Source organism: Centruroides sculpturatus, unplaced genomic scaffold (assembly GCF_000671375.1).
Source record: "Centruroides sculpturatus isolate CEXI.00-Female unplaced genomic scaffold, Cexi_2.0 scaffold701, whole genome shotgun sequence".
Taxonomy (NCBI): Eukaryota; Metazoa; Arthropoda; class Arachnida; order Scorpiones; family Buthidae; genus Centruroides; species Centruroides sculpturatus.
This window is the reverse complement of record NW_019385058.1, coordinates 297,721-309,227: the sequence shown is the minus strand read 5'-3', so window position 1 is coordinate 309,227 and position 11,507 is coordinate 297,721. Positions and strand designations below refer to the sequence as shown.

The following is an 11,507-nucleotide window of genomic DNA, read 5'->3' as shown; positions in this document are numbered from 1 at the left end:
TCACACGTAACCGCTCGCACGAACTTGTGGTTTTTGTATCGACCTAAGGATACAGTGATGTCATCCTGACGTGGTATCGAAGAGACACCGACCCAACGATAACACATACGATTAAGCAATTTACTTGCTGTTTATAGTTGCTTAAATATTGTTATGTGTGTATCCTTGTCTACTTGGACGTTGTTTATTAATAGGACTTATTTCATTGGTGTAGTTTCTGATTAGCAAATAGAAGAGATCTAACTCAGAAGTGAAAACAAAAATAACCTTATTTTCACTTGATATTTTGTTTTGTCTTATATCTTTTCATCCTTTTAAGAAGCAACATTTTATAGCACCAATTACCGTAATACACAAACTTTCCTACAAAAACTCAGAAATTTTCGACAAAAAGCACAGTAGTTATTAAGCTTTAAAGAGAGTAAACATAAATACTCATACAGAAATTATTTTGCATTTCTTGATGTTTCAAGGTCCCCTGATTTCAAACATGTAAAAAACTGTGAAGGTCATTACTATCGTTGTGTTTTCCTCTTATATATAACAGCCAGGAATGTGAAATAAAGGCGTTGCTGATATTTCTGACCAAGATGGACAAAAAAGCTCATAAGATGAAGAACCTACGTAAAAAGAAAACTCCTTTGTTTAACTAGAATTAATATTAACGCGTCATACAACACTTTTAATTGTGATTGTTAGTTAATTATTCATTGGAAATAAATTGTCGATTGCTTTAATAAACGTATTTCTCTTGGTAACGAAAAATAATTGTATATTTTTGCTAACATTTGGAATCTAACTCGATGTTTTGCAATAGTTCATAGTTTTGTTTAGCATAGATTTGCATAGTACGACACATTTTCAGAACGTGACTACCGTGTTATGTGAGAGATATCTGTATTTATAAGCACATGTCTAAGTGGATAAAACCAATGAACACTGTTAATTAATTGATCGCGGGTTCGCACCTCACAGCTGGACACACGGAGTTTTGCGGGTTTCCTTCACATTTGTAACACTTAAGTAACGGCCAATTTCCGTTAGCAAATCCTTCAGGGAGGCATCCTCCCTCGGCAGATCGCTCACGTGTCTAGTTGCCGTAAGTAATAAACCAAACCAAACCGAGATGTCTACCTATAAATCCGTCTCTACCTCGTACAATTAACAAATGATAATTTTATGAAGAAGTGTATGACAAGAAAACTCGAATAAGAATAATAATCTTAGGCCTTATAAAACGGTAATTATTCTGTATGTTTTAAGTTCAAATTTTAAAAATTAAGTAAATATTGTACTTATATTCCAATTTATGCTTCATTTAACTTTTAATCATTTAAATAATATTCCATTAAATGTGAAATACAATATTATTTAGTATCAATAAGATTTGCAGTCTTTAAATACACAAGAAGCCTCGGGTGACCTTTAAGAAAAATTTTTGTTATTAAAGTACTTTTGTTTCTAACATGCTGAAACACAGTTAAATGAAATTATGCTTACATTAATGTATTAGAAATTCTCTTCGAAGAGCAGTTAGAAAATTTAAATTTGTTAACATTATTACTTCGATCTCCCATAATATAACCGTCAGATGCAGGGCACGTTGATCTTCCTGGATTGTTAGGGTTGTCACCCTTCATGCCATCGTGTAAGCTTCCAAGTCTGAAAATAAATTACTCCTCTCAAATTCAGAATGTTTTCATAATTAACGAAACGTTTTAAACCACTTACAGATGAGCTAATTCATGAGCTACTGAATCAACTCTTTCGTAATAATTTGAATCGTCTAACGAGATGCCTACCTTACCACAATTATCACAGACAGTTCCTACGTATGAAATGCCTGAAACACAAATTCAAGTTAAATCAGACAACATAAAATATGGAATAATATCGAAGTAAATAGTAAAATGTTTACCGGAAGCGTCAAACTCAACGGTATTATCTTCTCGAAGGATACCCAATTTACGACTGAATTATAACTATTGAAGTTAGTCTCTGCCTAATTACTCTTTCTGTACATATATATAATGTAGTACTTACCTAACAATAAGCATAATTATGTCAGCATCTTTAGCCAAACCAGTAGCATTTTTACAATAATAAGCTTTCATATTATAAATTAAATTATCAGTATGTAGATATTGTTCGTGACCCGGAATTGCGCTCTGTGCGATATAAGACGGTTCTGATTCTTTCTATAATAAAAAATGAAATTCGACAAGTATATCTAATTATTGGATATAATGTGCGAAATCTTACCGTAAATGCAGTAATTCCCAGCAAACGAACTTTTATTCCTAATCCCAAAGTATCCATTAGATTTTGTACCTAAATTCAAAGTACATAATTCGTAAACAAATTATAAATTTTAATTCAGACTTAAATTTTCATGGCAATAATGACATACATTTTAATTATCATATTTAAATAAATGAAAGAAATTTACCCTACCCCCATATACATAACGATTACGTATTCCGTTAGAGCTTTTAAAGTTTTAAATCGTTTCGTAAAAGCATTTTCTGTTAAAACGAGATTGTCCACAATTATACATTTGCCTTTCCTGTCCATTCTCGTGACATTTTTCATTATTCTATTACCATCCACAGATATAACTAATAACATAGTTAAAACGTTATTCAATTTATAAAATAGACTACGAACTACAAACAATGAAGAGTTTTGATTATATACCTGCGTCATTGAAAAAAGATTTTTCGTCACTTGTAACTTCCACGATTTTGTGTGCTATTCTTTCGTCTTTAACCGCCCTTCCAGATTCATACGGTGCAATTCTCAACTTTGAATTTACAATTCCTTGCTAGAAGCACACAGAAAACTTTAAGAATATCTGTTTTATATATATAGATATATTAATAATTTTAATATTTACAATTGTAACAGGCACGTCTTCGTCGATCAAAAGAGCGGCTCCATTTGTGCTGTCTCTGTAAATTTTTCGTTTCAAATCTTCCACGTCAATCTTAAAATATTTCAAAACCTATTTTAGTATTTTCATTTTGAATTCAGTTCTAATCCGATTAATTCAGACATCTAATTAAAGAGTGTATAATTGATAAAGTAAGAAATATCTCTTCTCACCGACTGAACTATTTGATTTTTCTCATTCAGGAGTACGAAGTTTTTCGCCAATATTTCTCCAGCAGGTTGCAGTTTCAGTTCTATATCTTGATCTAAAGCTCGGAATTTGACCGTCTTCACTCCAGACCTGGACGTTTCCACGGATGGAAACACCACGTCTACTCGACCTGTATTTACGAATTTGAAAGAAAGTTTATCAAACCTTTATTTAAACTGTAATTTATTTATGATTTTCATACTATAAAAACTGACTACAAGCTTACTGTTAAATCATTAATAATAATATTCTTACCACTTGGAATGGCCGAAGCGATTGCGAAAAGGAAAATACTTGCAAGATAGATCATGGTTGTTTTAGCCATAGCAATGGTCTCCTACTATTTATAGAGATAAAAATCGAGTGTAAAATGCTAATTAGTGTAATTACTCGATTACTCATCCGACGCCTATTGATAGTTCGCACCTGTGTCAAATTTTAACATACTTATATATCATCTTAGTCATTAAAATGTTATATTTACTTAAATTTATTTTCTTTATTTATGAAACTAATTCAGAACGTCATAAAATAATTTCCATTCGCGCCTTATATGCCTTTTATAACGAAATTGTACAAGATGTAAATGTAATAGTATGTTGTGCTCAATGTGACAGAAGAACTTTATACAAAGCCTGAAGAAGTCTTTAAGTGTACAGTACAGTACCGATCGTATTAAAGAAAATCAAAATCTTTCAGAATAAAATTCTAAATAATGGTATTAGAAATTCTCTTCGAAGAGCAGTTAGAAAATTTAAATTTGTTAACATTATTACTTCGATCTCCCATAATATAACCGTCAGATGCAGGGCACGTTGATCTTCCTGGATTGTTAGGGTTGTCACCCTTCATGCCATCGTGTAAGCTTCCAAGTCTGAAAATAAATTACTCCTCTCAAATTCAGAATGTTTTCATAATTAACGAAACGTTTTAAACCACTTACAGATGAGCTAATTCATGAGCTACTGAATCAACTCTTTCGTAATAATTTGAATCGTCTAACGAGATGCCTACCTTACCACAATTATCACAGACAGTTCCTACGTATGAAATGCCTGAAACACAAATTCAAGTTAAATCAGACAACATAAAATATGGAATAATATCGAAGTAAATAGTAAAATGTTTACCGGAAGCGTCAAACTCAACGGTATTATCTTCTCGAAGGATACCCAATTTACGACTGAATTATAACTATTGAAGTTAGTCTCTGCCTAATTACTCTTTCTGTACATATATATAATGTAGTACTTACCTAACAATAAGCATAATTATGTCAGCATCTTTAGCCAAACCAGTAGCATTTTTACAATAATAAGCTTTCATATTATAAATTAAATTATCAGTATGTAGATATTGTTCGTGACCCGGAATTGCGCTCTGTGCGATATAAGACGGTTCTGATTCTTTCTATAATAAAAAATGAAATTCGACAAGTATATCTAATTATTGGATATAATGTGCGAAATCTTACCGTAAATGCAGTAATTCCCAGCAAACGAACTTTTATTCCTAANGCTTTCGATAACTGATAACTGAAGATTATCTTTAATAAATTGTTTATAAAAGAATAAAATATAAATATTTATTAAAATCTCACACAATTTTATCGTTATATAAATATTTTTCTAACAAATATATTATTATTTTCATAAGTAATAAAATTAGTTTATAGATTCGAAATTTGAAAGACGTTAAAATCTTTTATGACAATTTAATTACAGAATTTCGAGTTTTAATTTCTCAATTTTATTATATTTTAAAGCTTTGAATTTGTAAAATATTAAACGACTTTATTAATAAATAGGAAAATTAAGTCAATTAAAACTATAAACCATTTTATAAATTTTATTGCGTCCACTTTTCGTAATAAATAATCAAGAAATGAATAATTTGGAATTTTATCGTTTCTAGTTTTAATTTTTATTGCCCGAAAAAGTGAAAACGGAGACGAAAATATTTTGAATAAATTGATATTTAAAGCATTGATTGCGATGGAAATTATTTTATGGAGATTTCATACAACCGGATACATTTCGGATAAATTATAATAATAAGGGTTATAACTATTATTATTGATATAAATAAAGTAAATAAATTTCTTCTTTTAAATATCAATATGAATAAACATTTTAATATTATTTAGAATTTTATTGTGAAAGTTTTGATTTTCTTTAATACGATTGGTACTGAACTGTACAGTACACTTGGAAACTTCATCAGGCTTGGTGTAAAGTAAATCCGTCACTATGAGAACAACACATGACATTTACATCTTGTACAATTTCTTTATATAAGGCTCGAATAGAAATGCATTTCATGAGGTTGTGAATTAGTTTCATAAATTAAGAAAGTAAATTTAAATAGATATAACATTTTAATGACTGAGATAATTATTAAGTATGTCAAAATTTGACACAGGTGCGAGCTATCAATAGGCATCAGATGAGTAATCGAGTAATTAAAGTAATCAACATTTTTCAGTTAATTTTCATCACTATAAATAGTAGGAGACCATTGCTATGGCTATAAACAACCATGATCTTTCTTGCAGGTATTTTCCTCTTTGCAGTCGCTTCGGCCATTCCAAGTGGTAAGACTATTATTATTAATAATTTAACAGTAAGCTTGTAGTCAGTTTTTATAGTATGAAAATCAAAAATAAATTACAGTTTAAATAAAATTTCGTTTCCTTAAATTTCTGATATACAGGTCGTGTAGACGTGGTGTTTCCATCCGTGGAAACGTCCAGGTCTGGAGTGAAGACGGTCAAATTCCGAGCTCTAAACGAAGATATAGAACTGAAATTAGAACCTGCTGGTGAAATATTGGCCAAAAACTTCGCACTTGTTGATCAACAACCAAACTCAGTAAGCCATTTACAACAGTTATGGATAGCGTTACTCAGATTTTCTTTAAGGTTGTACAAAGTATTAGAATTAGAATGATTTTTTTCGGATAAAATAGTAACTTTATATCAAATATTTAAATGCTTTAAGATCGACGTAGAAGACTTGAAAAGAAGAATTTACAGAGACAGCACTAATGGAGCCGCTCTTTTGATCGACGAAGACGGACCTGTCACAATTGTAATTATTATAATAATCGATATTTTATATCCTATAATATTACATAGATTCTTAAACTTCTTTGTATACTTTTAGCAAGGAATTGTAAATTCAAAATTTAGAATCGAACCGTATGAGTCGGGTAGAACCGTTAAAGATGGGCAAGTACCACATAAGATTGTGGAAGTTATAAATGATGAAAAATCCTTTGTGAATGATGCAGGTGAATATATTTAACACTTTTAACATTATTAATCGTTGGCAGCTAATATTTTTGAAATTCGATAATGTTTTCAACTTGTTTTCAGTCATGCATATGGATGTTAACGAAAAAATGGAAAAGGTTGCGCCAATGGCCAGAGACGATCAGTGCATAGTTGTGGAATGTCTGGTTGTTACAGAAAATGCTTTTACGAAACGATTCGAAACTACAAAAGCTCTAACGGAATACGTAACTGTCATGTATACTGGGGTAAGATATAAATTCCTAAAAGTTTTTAAAGTAAATAAAATAGTTCATAAAAGCTTAATTTTGAATTAAAATTTATAACTTTTTACGATTTTTTTAAATTTAGGTTCAAAACCTAATTGATCAATTACAATTGGGAATAAAAGTTCGTTTGCTTGGAATTGATCCATTTACGGTAATCCACTAATTATATTTATTTACTGGGCTGCAATTTAAAAACTGTAGAGCTATAAATTTTTACTGCTGACCGTTTCGCTGTCTGTCTCTGCTTCGTGAATCTCGAGAATGGTGTAAGATAAACGAAAAGCGAGACTGAATACGGAAAGTTTAGGGGTAGGAGGCTCCGATTTAGTATACGAACGTCCGGTGAAGGCCGGAAGTTGATTTTAATTAATACATTTATTTGGAGTTACAAAGATGACCGGCATGACACCTGTTGTTGCCAGGAAGATTATGATGTACAGAGGCAAGACACTGATAATTTCAGACAGAAAGCGCTTATATTAAATTAAATAAATAAAAAATATGAATATAAATTGCAGCCCGGCATTTTGACGATGTCATAATAAATAATCGCTCGTTTAACTTCATTTTCATCTATAGAAAGAAACAGAACCACCTTATATAGAAGAGAGTAAAATTTTGTTTTTCCCAGAATATCTTAATCCTGAAGATTTAATTGAGCATATCGGAAAATATTACTGTAATCATTCTACTGGTTTAGCTAAAGATGCTGATATAATCATGCTCCTTGTTGCGTAAGTATTCTATTATATCGCTTTGTACAGATTTGAAGTGGACTAATTTTAATATATATTATTTAGTAACAAAATGGGCGAGTTACAAGATGATGCTTCAGTTTTACTTTATGCTGACGGTAAGCCTTTTCCCATTTACTTCTTTTTCTTTCTATTGATATGTACAGTACAGTATACGTTCAAATACATTTCTTTCGCAGGCATTGCATACATAGGCACTGTTTGTAACGAATGTTACAAAGTTGGCGTCGCTAGAGACGATTCAGAGTACAACGAAAGAGTTGAAACGGTAGCTCATGAAATAGCTCATCTGTAAGTAATTTAAAACATTACATCAAATGCTGAAATAATATGAATTTGAGAAGAAATTATTGAAAAATATTTCAGACTTGGGAGTCTTCACGACGGCGAAAGTCCGGATGTGGGATGGCCTGTTGGAACTCCAGGAGCATTAGATTGCCCAGAAACTGACGGTTATATAATGGGAGATCGAAGAAATAGTTTTAACATGTATAAATTTTCCGAATGCACGAAGAATTGCATTAAATATGCATTATCGTAAGAATGATTTTAATTACCTAAATTGGAGTAGTTTAGAAATAAATACTGTAATAACATAATTTCTTCTTAAAGGTTACCACAAGCTAAGTGCGTATACGAAAGCTGTGAATTTCAGTAATTGGTATTTAATGATATATTCGACGTTCAACAAAATATTGCTTTAAATGACAAAGAAAATAGTGTATTTTAAATAATACATTAAATTATTTTTTAATTTAAAAATAATTTCAAAACAAATAAAGGGTTTCAAATGCAGTCATATTTGTCGTCTGGCTTCTTTTTTTTCAATAAAATTGTTAAATAGTTAACTGGCTTTTTCTAGTGAAGAGAATGCACTATTTGGCCCTTTTGGTCCTCAGTTGTGAGGTTTGTATGTTTTTAAAGCCTTCTTAACGCCGAATATGATTATACTCGGAAAATATCTGAAAAAAGTGGGTTACACCTGCTACTAAATATTTTGATGGGTTTGAGGATGACGAATCATCCTCAAATCCGTTTACGAATTATCACAAATATTTCTCACGTTGAAAGCACTCAAACAAAAATGAAAATGAAGCACATAAACACAAATTCCAATGACCGGAAAGAAAAAAACAAACAATTTTCAACGACTAGAAAAACGAGCGACGACTGACTAAAATGTGTTGTTCTTCGTCTTATTTAAAGATACAAATTTTTCAGAAATCTTTGAAGTCGAGAGAAATATATTTAAATGTGTCACTATCAGCGATGAGAAAGCGTAAGTTGAAAATCTAAATCAGAATGTTGATATATAGACTATTAACTTTTCATGAGATCATCATCAGGTTGTTTTCCTTTATCTTATTCGATTCTCACAATTACATTAAAAAACACAAATTCCTAATATTAAGAATAACTTTTAAAATAGAAATCGTGAAAACTCACGCAATATTAGTACGAAAATTGTAACCTGAAAACTTCAAATTGTTAATGAACTTGAAAGTAATATAGTTTGTTTGGAATGTTCCCAGAATGACTTTAAGGGGTTAGCTAATTGTGCTATTTGTTGGGCAATGTATAAATTTTTCAGTAAGCAATTTTTGTTTATTTATTTAGTTCTGGTGAGTAGTGCAAATTTTTTTATCTTTGTGTGAAAAATAAAGCTTTAAGCTGCAGTCATGCTGTACTTCAAATGCAAAACTATCAGAACTCTCTGAATTGATGAAAAGAACTCACAGAGATGAATGGTTATCAAAGCCAATCTGTATTAATAATACAAATCTTGCTGTAATGGTTAACATTTGTTGGAGGATGTCCATCCATAAGCAACACCAATGAAAATTTGTGTCAAGAATACTGTAAGCAGTCTCTGGAATCTTTTCTACAACAGCTTATAGATTGTTTGCTCAAAATAACCCAACACATTCAACCAAATTTTCATCAAAGCGGAGAATGATTTCTCTTCCTCAACACATTGGTGAACATTTCAAGTGTCTATAAATCAGGTTACAAACATGAAATGTTTGTAACCTGATTTATAGACACCTGATTTATCTATTGTTTGTCTATAAATCAGGTTACAAACATGAAATGTTTGTAACCTGATTTATAGACAAACAATAGATGACAACAATCTTTTATCCTACATATTTTCTGGACCTATCCAGGGAGATATTTTCCAAAGCTCAAAGTTCTCACAAGGAGGACATGTATGAGTATCTATCTAAAATTTAAGAAAATAGTGACTGATTATCAGAAAATCATTCTAAAAAAATATCTGGTGACAACAATCTTGTCATCACATCAGGCCTTTCAGGGACTTATAAAACCATGCAACTGTGAGATCTAGAGCCCAATTTGTCTCTAATTTAAGGAAATTTTTAACCCATTTCTCCATTGCGATCATTAAGAAAACATTGCACAGAAAAAGGATTGAATGTTGCTCTTCTCATCAACAACTCTTAAGAAATTATAACAATCTATTGTTAAAAGAGGGGAATGTCAACCTTCATATGAATAAACAGAATGAATCTAACAAGTCTTGAACCAAATATTGTACTATCAGCTCTGTTTAAATGGTATTTTAGCGTCATCAACGACTCACTTATGACCTCACACCTGCAACTTTATCTTCAAACAGTTGATCATCTGATCATTTTCCCAGGCCTAGAAGGATAAAAGGAGCTTGAACTCGAGATTTGGAGTGGACTCCACCATAGAAGAACATAACCCGAGTCTCCCTGTCTCACCATATTCTGGTGGACATACCCAGAGCATAGGAGAAGCTCTACCCGATGGCCTACAATCGAGATCCACGGGCACCATCCCCAGGCTATACTCGTCATTATCCAGGCAGAGACCCCCTGGCCAGATCCGCCATACGAAAATACCATTTTCGTACCAAATTTTACATTACTTTAACTAAAAATTATGTTTAATAAACGAACAAATTCAGAAAGAACAGCAGAACAAAACAAGCTTTCTGTGCTACAGAACGTGGCGGAACGCGGAAAACAGAGTGCGGGAAGATTTAACGCCCCCTGAAAGTTGAGGTGAGCACAGTATGAAATTTACATTCCTTGACATACCCGTTTATTTCGATGTCTCTGGAGATGTCGAAATGTAGTCCTATGTTTCAGACATTACTAGTACTTAATATATAAGAACTTTCTATAGCCTACATGTATTGCAGTCAGTCACATAACATCGAACTTCTGAATTTGACAAACTTTTCTTTTCCCAAAGCTTTCGTAAAAATATCAGCAATATATTCCTTTTTCTGACATGTTAAATTTAAACTTTCTTGTTTCAACATAGGTCTTTGATGTAGTGATATCCTATATCAATATGCTTTCACTCTTTGAATTCTCAAACGTTTTCATGTTAGAAATGGCACTCGTGTTGTCAACTTTAAAGATTGCAATATTACACTTACGAAATTCGAATAAAATATTTTTCAAATTTATTAATTTATCAAATAGTAAACTACAAGTACTTTTAGAGCGTTTAGATAGAATGAAAGCGAGAATATAGATACAACACTAGTAGATGTTCACACTAGACTCTCTGCTCTTGAAGATGACAGAAAAAAAGGCTTTGTTAAAAATGCCAAATCAAATACAGAACTAGGTATAATATACAATACCTAGCTGTTGCCCGCGACTTCGTCCGCGGAGGTTTTGCAAGCAAACCCCATTCACATTCAAAATTTCAATAAACATAGTAATTGTTATATAACACCTACCGCTGAAGAGAATTGCCGAAAATCAAACGAACTATTTTCAATTTGATCAATTTTCTGGAACGTTTACAATCGTTCTATAATCGAACCAATACGCAATAACAAATTCGAATTTAAAACAGTTCGAACATTTTTAAAATTGAAATATATAAAAATATTTAAACAATGTCTGAAATGTGATCAATTTAATACACCTAAGTACTCGATGAAGACTAAACGTAGTTGAAAACAAAAAATCGCATCTAAAATAGTACAGTAGAAGCCATTCTTCCGGTTAAGCTTAATCCTCTCCCTCTCCCCCCGCGGG

At 31.6% G+C, this 11,507-nt stretch overlaps 2 protein-coding genes across 2 annotated transcripts in view; one reads left to right on the top strand and one right to left on the bottom strand.

The window, feature by feature from the left end:
• Positions 1–1,334: 1,334 nt before the first annotated feature.
• The window catches only part of LOC111634066, a 44,569-nt gene continuing 34,396 nt past the window's right edge, over positions 1,335–11,507 (bottom strand). Inside the window, exons 11-26 of the mRNA XM_023378747.1 lie at positions 4,617–4,677; positions 4,398–4,552; positions 4,273–4,325; positions 4,086–4,197; positions 3,911–4,016; positions 3,398–3,479; positions 3,106–3,272; positions 2,897–2,986; positions 2,698–2,824; positions 2,455–2,618; positions 2,263–2,331; positions 2,044–2,198; positions 1,919–1,971; positions 1,732–1,843; positions 1,501–1,662; positions 1,335–1,423 (exon numbers count right to left, since the gene is read on the bottom strand). Of these exons, the coding sequence (XP_023234515.1) occupies positions 1,378–1,423; positions 1,501–1,662; positions 1,732–1,843; positions 1,919–1,971; positions 2,044–2,198; positions 2,263–2,331; positions 2,455–2,618; positions 2,698–2,824; positions 2,897–2,986; positions 3,106–3,272; positions 3,398–3,479; positions 3,911–4,016; positions 4,086–4,197; positions 4,273–4,325; positions 4,398–4,552; positions 4,617–4,677 (1,714 nt within the window). The 3' untranslated portion in view covers positions 1,335–1,377. The remainder of the gene's footprint in view (positions 1,424–1,500; positions 1,663–1,731; positions 1,844–1,918; positions 1,972–2,043; positions 2,199–2,262; positions 2,332–2,454; positions 2,619–2,697; positions 2,825–2,896; positions 2,987–3,105; positions 3,273–3,397; positions 3,480–3,910; positions 4,017–4,085; positions 4,198–4,272; positions 4,326–4,397; positions 4,553–4,616; positions 4,678–11,507) is intronic.
• Positions 5,681–8,165, top strand: LOC111634052 (venom metalloproteinase antarease-like TtrivMP_A). The gene is made up of 11 exons (XM_023378734.1): positions 5,681–5,735; positions 5,855–6,012; positions 6,142–6,231; positions 6,307–6,433; positions 6,519–6,682; positions 6,786–6,854; positions 7,283–7,437; positions 7,504–7,556; positions 7,638–7,749; positions 7,825–7,995; positions 8,071–8,165. The coding sequence occupies exons 1-11, from the start codon at positions 5,681–5,683 to the stop codon at positions 8,114–8,116; spliced, it is 1,200 nt and encodes a 399-aa protein (XP_023234502.1). The 3' UTR covers positions 8,117–8,165.

Bases quoted from the DNA above. Each gene is read 5' to 3' on its own strand.
- LOC111634052 (XM_023378734.1), top strand. From the start codon at position 5,681: ATGATCTTTCTTGCAGGTATTTTCCTCTTTGCAGTCGCTTCGGCCATT. The intron at 5,736-5,854 runs GTAAGACTATTA...TCTGATATACAG, and splicing joins CGCTTCGGCCATTCCAAGTG to GTCGTGTAGACGTGGTGTTT. The intron at 6,232-6,306 runs GTAATTATTATA...GTATACTTTTAG, and splicing joins AAGACGGACCTGTCACAATT to CAAGGAATTGTAAATTCAAA.